The 7,800-nt window shown below is 43.9% G+C and overlaps 1 protein-coding gene across 7 annotated transcripts in view; it reads left to right on the top strand.

Annotated features, from left to right (window-relative positions):
- The window catches only part of ATG7 (autophagy related 7), a 390,968-nt gene that overhangs the window by 26,305 nt on the left and 356,863 nt on the right, over positions 1 to 7,800 (top strand). For all 7 annotated transcript variants that reach the window (XM_019505098.1, XM_019505096.1, XM_019505100.1 and 4 more), the window contains exons 4-5: positions 3,464 to 3,581; positions 5,171 to 5,248. In XM_019505098.1, the coding sequence (XP_019360643.1) occupies positions 3,464 to 3,581; positions 5,171 to 5,248 (196 nt within the window). The remainder of the gene's footprint in view (positions 1 to 3,463; positions 3,582 to 5,170; positions 5,249 to 7,800) is intronic.

The raw sequence follows: 7,800 nt of genomic DNA, 5'->3' as shown, positions 1-7,800 counted from the left end.
AGAACCTTTTTTCAAAAGGTAAGGCAAACCTCCTTAATTTGTATGTATGTATGTATTTATATACTTATTGACTTATCTGAAAATGTTAATACAACATTTTTGTCCCCCACCCCAGCACCTAATTTGAAAAAGCAAAAATAAGAAATTTGGGTTCTGCAAGCAATTCTGTATGGCCCTCTACTCAAGTCATGGGGTTATTTGCTGATGTAGCGGTTCATCTAAACTAGGGGCAGGCAAAATACAGTCCACAGGCCAGATCCAACCCGCCAAGCACTTTCATCCGGCCTGCAGGCACCCACCAAAGTATTGTACCCTGCCCAGCCCTACTACCCACAAGGGTGGAAGGAAGGCACCCACATATACACCCCTTTCCTGCCCCCCAATATACCCTATTGCACCTTGCTCCCACCCTTATGGGCGGAAGGGCCGGGCCCAGCCCAGCCAACAGCAGCTTCTGGCCAGAGTTACTGCTGCTGCTGCCACTGCTGCAGCTGTCCCAGGGGACCTACTTGTATTCCCCGACATCCTGCTCACTCTGGGCAGCAAGTAGGGAAGCAGCAGGTGTGTGGGCAGGGCAGGAGTGAGCTGCAGCTGGGTGAGTACAGGGAGCATGGGGCTGTCGGCAGCACCAAGCCCGCACCCAGAACAGGCAGTGGGAGCACAGAGCTCAGTTGGGTAGGGTGTGGGGATTCCCTACACACTCCCCTATATGGCGCGCAGCCCCTGTTGCAGCAGCAGGCAGGGGTGCTTGGGGTGCTTGTGTCCTCCACAGGTGCTGGTTCATGATGGCACCCGGCTCCAGCCAGGTGGGGTGAAGAGCACAGCTTGCCTGGCCCATCTCTAATGCAGGGGCTCTGCACAGTGTGCTTGCAGCTCCCGCATGTGCATGGCACTGAGGGAAGCTTCACACTGGAGCCATCTGCCTTTGCTGCTCCTTGCTGTGCAGGTCCCAGAACTCCACAGGGGAGCAAACCTCACACACCCACACCCTGTCCCCACATCTTCCCCACATGCACCCCTCCCAGCATATCCTGTGCCCCCCCATACACAGCCAGACCTTGCACAACCTCTCCTACACACACCTAACTGCACCCCCCACACGCAATGTACACAAGTAAAACTATTTTTGAGTTATTGTGCAAACCTCTTTATATACAGTAAGCAAACACAAATCATGGCAAATATTTTTTGTAATAAAATTAAAATATGTTATAGCAGGTGTTTGACTTTTAGTGTATGATTTAGTTTTTTTCTGGTTCCAAGATGGCAACCCTCCCCTCCTAAAAGGAGTATTTCTGTGGGGTGGCAAGGGGAGTGTCAAAGGTTAGGGGGAGGGACTTTTGTCCAAATATGGTGACCAGGGCGGGGCTACCCTTATGGCCCTTGACGGCTCACCAAAACTTGTTAAGCCACCCTCCAGCCAAAATAATTGCCTGTCCCTGAGCTACACTGACCCAATTGTAGGATTTTAATCTCAGGCAGTAAAAATATCAAAGTGCCCGTTGGGGAGGGTGGGGATTGTAAGAGACCCATCATATTTGTAGAGACTGTTAAGGTCTTTGTTGAAAAATATTGTACGTACAAAAGTGTTTAGTGTTGCTGGACATGTTGTCTGGTATTCAGAAGAGTTGGGGGAGAAGCTCTGGAATGATGCACAGTAATAAAAGGAGAAATAGATTTCATTAACGTTTTCTTAAAGCGTATTCATTTCAGACAGATTACCAGTTGATGAATCTTAGTGCTTTGGGGATGCGACTGTGTCATCACAGTGTGTTAACTTATCAGTATGTTAATTGTGTATTCTAATTAAACAGTTTATTTCTTCTTTTGGCTAAAGGATGAGTTGCTGGTACAAGGCATGTATTGCCTCACAGCAATGATGAAAAAATGAACCAAGGAATTAAATCCATTTGCATTGCTCATTTGTTGATGCCACGTTTCTGTAAAAATGAATTTGCAGCTTATGATTTTTTATTTTTTTTAGCATTGAAGTGATCATTGCTTAATCATAGGTTTGACTAGTACCTATAGCATCCTTGGTAGACATTTGGAAAGACCTTATGGATGTGAAACTAGATGCATTGACTATTTTAATCTTCACAGGAAAAATATGGTGCCTTTATCTTACGTTCTCCGAGTTCCTGGGAAACTCTTCATAAAATCAAATGATGTTTGCCAAATCTATATCTTTGGAGAGCTTGTACATTTTATTAGAGGGATAAAAACTAAATCTTCAGCTCTTTCTTTTCTCTCTAATACCACAGAAGTATTTTTCCTTGTGTCATGAGATGCACTGTGCATCTTTATTCTTAAGAATTAGCAAATCCAATCACCCCAGTAATTCTTGAGCTGTATCTCTAATTGGTCCAGGGCTCAGAGCACATTATAAAAACTATTCGTTTGGATTCTCAGAGGAGATGTGCTTGGCTCATCTTCATGTCCTTCATTATGTTACAATCTGTAATGTCACCACATGTAAAAGTCACTGCAGCACTGAGTTGCTGTGAGAGAGCTGCAATTGGTTACTGTTAGTGATCAGCGGGGGGGGGGAAGCAGTAGTATTATCGAATTAACCTATTACTTAAATCACGAGCGAGACTTTATAAAGGCAAGACTTTATAAGGTAAGGTGCCACATTTATTTATCACATGAGTTAGACATAGAGGTTCGGACACACTGTTCATACAAACGCACACAAATCATCATACACATCGTTATACACAGGCATACACGTACACAAAACAACCATTTCATCTACACATACACCAGATATAGTTACTAGCGATAGTTGCTCAATATCAGCCCAGGGTGGCCATCCTGGGCTTACTGAGTAGATGATGATGGTTTGAAGATGGCAGAGTTGAACATAACAGCTGGAGCAGGGTGAATAGATGCATCTGTGCTCTGAAACAGCAGTAGAGAAAGAGACTCGCCCAACTTGACATTTTCAAAATGTTCTTTTATAGGGATTGGCATCCTTTGTTTCAGTGCTTTGGGGTTTTTCCATATCCAGCTTCTGTTTTTGCGGTTGTTCTACTTTTGTTTTCAGCTTATGTTAGCCTTGGAGTATTCTTGCTGCCTGTCTGGCAGGATGGGTGCATTCCTTCTCCTCAATATCTTCTTTGTGTCCTAGGCCTAAAATGGATTCTTCAGCCATTCATTAATTAGTTTACTGACTGGTAACTTACATTTGGCACCTTGTTGCTTACATAAACACTTAAATCTTCTCTATGCCATTCTCTCTCCATTCACCCTTTTATACACACTCATACATAAAGGCTAGGTAGAGTTCATCCACTTATGTCAAGCAGAAGGATACAAAATGGAGTTTTCAAGTTGCTTACAGGACAAGACTAACATGGTTATATTTCACTATTTTTACACTCTATGTTAACATCAGCTACATTAGTTCAGTTCATGCTACAGTAGTACCTAGTTTTAAAAGTTCTTGTCCCCTGCTCAGGAATGCTGTGACCCCAGCACACTGCTGTCCTGCAATTGGAACACTCTACAACACCAACACTTTTGAATCCTTCAAATCCTGTGATAAGAAATTGCTTTTGGAAAAAGCAGCAAATGAGGTAAGACTTAGAAACATCTAGAGCAGCAAGGATTTGGATAAAACTAATAAACTACTTCACAGCTTGAGCCCTGGATGCTGGAGGTATTATCATTTCTCACTGGCCCATCTAACTACCTCTTCAGGGGCAATCTGTTGAAGGGAGCAGCAGCAATTAGCTGATGGTCCTTGGTAGTCAGCATGGTGAGTCCTTCTACATAATTCTCTAATCTTAGCAGCTCTTTTCAATTTGACAGTTACTTGCATTGAAGAGGGTTCTTACATAGCTCTTGTAAAACCCATAAATGAACTACTGCCTGCTTTTGGTCTTCCGATTCTCACAATACACTCTTGGAGTACAAGTAATGGGGGAATCCCAAGATAAAATGGAGATGAATGAGATACATTGGCAGGAAGGTTACTTGGCCTGACTGAACAGGAGGAGAAGGGTAGGGAAGGACTACACCTGCTTCTTGAAGAGCACTTGCAGTATCAGTTGCTGAGAGAGGCTTTATAACCTGAAAAAGAGAATGTTTTTGAAATGCTACTTGTATTTGCTATCTGTTTTCCCTTGACCTCTCTTGCTCATCTAGGTCACCTGCAGGCCTTGGTTAGCAGATTTTTTTTCCACATCTCCTCTTACAAAGTCATTATTTTTCCCTTAGTTGTGCAGCTTTGCCATGTGAAAGATGATGATACACTAACTTTGTCCCTTTGCAAGAAAGAGAGAGGTCAAAAAATCTAGGTTATCCCACTAACAATAAATTCAGCTGGTTGATTTTATTTAGAACTGTATACATTGCCACCTTCCTTTGGCTCACAAGACTCTTCTGTCATTGAGTTAATTTCAGTACCTGTAGGTCTGGGCTATGCAAATGGAAGCCTGTTTAACATATGGCCCACAGACTGCAGCAGCAGCCTCTCACCACTGCAGAGGAGGAAGGGCTAGGGTTCCATGCACAACCCACAGGGTGGGAGGCAGGGGGGCACTGAATGCCACTGGTATTGTGTGGGAGCTGCATGCTGTCCGTGTAGTAGAAGAAGCAGGGCCACCAGCAGGAGCAACAGCTTCCCTTCACCTTCCCTGCAGTAGCTCCAGCCCTGACTGCAGGGAGAACAGAGCAACAGTGGTGCACAGTGTAGGAGCAGTAGCTGGAGGTTTGCTGCTGTGGGGAGGCAAGCAGATATCTCCTTTCTCTGTTTGCCACTGGAAATCAATGTTGAATGGCTGCTTAACATGTGTCAGAGGCAAAAGAAAAGGAGGTGACAATTCCTCCCAATTCCCATAGCAGCAAACCTCTGGTGGTTGCATCAGCACTGTGTGCTGCCGTCACCCAGGGCACAGTGCTGGACACTTATACCTTTGCTTGCCTGGCAGAATGAAATGCAACTTCAAGCCCAAGTTGGAGGTATTGCGTCACCCCACCCAAACAAGAACACTTGATAAATACATAACCAGCGGTGACTGCTATAGCACACGTTTATTTCTGGGTGGGATCAAGTGATGAAAGATCACTGTGGATAATTGGGATTGTTTGATCTTTTAACATATATGCAGTTCTCTTCCACTTAGTCTTGATGCTTTTTTTCTCATTTGTTTTTCCCTGACAGATATGGGAGGCAATAAAATCAGGGACTGCTCTTGAAAACCCTATGCTCTTGAATAAATTTATGCTGCTGACTTTTGCTGTGAGTAAATTTAATTCATTCCACATTTTGAATACTGAAATAAAAATAAGAATGTATTATTAGCTTTTCAGTGAGGATACTGTAGCAGGCACTTACAGGCTCGGTGGCACCAAACTGACTAGTACCACAACTGAAAGGGACCTAGGTAAAAGACCATAGTATGAACTTGAGCTGTCAGTGTGATGCTGTAGCCAGCAGGGCAAACAATACTTTGGCATGCATCAACCAGTGCATTTCAAGCAAAACCAAGGAAGTGATTCTTCTGCTTTACTCAGCATTGCAGCTGGAGCACTGCATCCAGTTCTGGGTGCTGCACTTCTACAAGGATGTGGAAAAGCTTGAGACAGTCTAGAGAAGAGCCACTCGTATGATCAGAGACTTGCAAGGCAAGCCATATGAGGAAAGACTGAGAGGGGACGTGGTAGCTATATCAGGGGAATATATGAAGGGCTCGGTGAACAACTATTTACCAGGACACCCTTGGAGAAAACCAGGAGTAATGGGCACAAACTCCTGGAAGCCCATTTTAGGCTTAACACTAGGAAAAATTTCTTCACAGTCAGGGTGTCCATACTGTGGAATTAGCTCCCTACAGAGGTGGTGCAATCACCTAATGTGGAAATCTTCAAGAAGAGACTGGACAGTCACCTTGCTGGGGTCACCTGACCCCAGTTGTCTTTAGTGTAGGGGGGCTGGCCCTGATGATCTTGCAAGGTCCCTTCCAGCCCCTTACAATCTATGAGTCTATGAAAGTACTAATATTATTGAGTTTAAATTCATGAACTTTTCTTTTCCATTAATATAAAGGATTCTACAATTCTGTATATGAAAACAGTTTATTGCAGTTGTTTAAAGTTCTTCCTCAGTTGAAGACAGTAAAAGTAAAGCCAGATCAAGGAACCCACAAAGATTAGTTGCACATTTCTCAGTTGGGGAGTTCACTGGAGAGGTGGGAAGGTGAAAATGAATGTCCCAAGTCTGAAAATGAATGAATATTTCTCAGTTGTCTGTCACTGTAGGGGTACACACACTTGGCTCCTGTGTTGAATAGTTTCTAACACTTCTTTTTTTATATATACTTTTCAACCTGTAGTGATTCACAAGCAATTTTAGGCACAGCTCTTGTTTCCATAACAGTGAGGCTTGCATCAGGACATCCCACACCCAAAATCTTAATTTGAAAATCCGTCAGTAGCACTCAATAAGGCATTCACTATCCAATACTCTATAAGGCATTTGCACCTATCTCTGACAGATCATTGAAAGCAGCACATACCCTAACAATTCCAACTTGTACTTGCAAAACCTCAGTGCAGATTGCCTCAACAGATTGGCACATCTGAATTTTAGTCCAGGGCTGTCTAATGTCTGGATGGCGAGTGGTGGCATGACATGTGGGCCCTGTGCAGCCAGGCTTTCTCCTGCTGTGTGGGCCATGTGGGCTTTCCCCCACTGCAAGCAAAGCCCAGGCAGTGAAAACTCACTTTTAGTGGTGCACTTAGCTCCTCTCTTGTGGTGAGGACAACCTGGATTTCCCCTGCCACATGTATGGCATTCAGTACTTGGCCCCATCCTGCTCTGCTTCCAGAAATGGAGGCAGGAAGCACAAGCTGGAGGAGGCAGGAGGAGTCTGGACACTCCAGCTACCTAAGTTGTTGGAGTGGTGGGGGCAGCATCTGTTGGGCAGAAGCCTGGGGGCCACACTTAATACCTCGGGGGCCACATGGAGCCTATGGGCCACCAATTGGACGGCCCCAATAAGGTTCATTAGTTTAGAAAGCTCTTTTTTTTTAACACTACTCGTATCCAAACAATTGAAAGTTTTAACAAATATTGGTCAAAACCATGTGTATAAAAATGAATGATAATGCTCTTCAGAAGTTTGACATATTAACTTTTGGAACAGAGATGACTGAGCTCATGTGATGCATGCACTGTGAGTCTTTTTCCTCTCCAGAGTGTCTTAAAATGAATTTACTTTGCCAGCTATAGAAAGCATTTGAAATGAATCCTATAGTTCAAGCAAACAGGACATCAGTTTGTGCCAAGTAAACTGCATGTTACATCACTTATCTGGCTTTAAAGACTGATTTGATTCTAGTGTAATTAAAACCTGTTACTGAAAGTATCCCAGGAGTTATGGAATTTAGGTCACTAAGCACCTTTACTGTATTAGGCAGCATTGTATAACCTCTGAATCAGCAGAATTGTTTCAGCTGTATGCATGGAGGTAGTTAGCTATCTTGGTCTGAAGTCAGACAAACGGTAGGGGAGGGCAGAACTTAACTGGGTCTGGGAGGCATGAGCTTTCATATACAACAACCTACTTGGTCAGATGCTATGAATGAACTATGGTATATAGACAAGCTGGACATGGGTATGGGTGTGTGTATGTGTAATTAGGCCTGTGTGAAGTGCCAAGTATTCAGCTTGGATTTGGCTGATTTGGAGGGCCAGTGATTCTATTCAGTGAGTCGGAGATTTGACCATAGACTAAACAGGCAGCAGTCCTCGACGTTAGACACAGCTGCCTCTAGCTGGTAAATTTGCTG

Source organism: Gavialis gangeticus, unplaced genomic scaffold, assembly GCF_001723915.1.
Source record: "Gavialis gangeticus isolate Ggan-Ray unplaced genomic scaffold, GavGan_comp1, whole genome shotgun sequence".
NCBI lineage: Eukaryota > Metazoa > Chordata > Crocodylia > Gavialidae > Gavialis > Gavialis gangeticus.
Note: the sequence above shows the minus strand (reverse complement) of the source record. Positions and strands in the feature narration are given on the sequence as shown.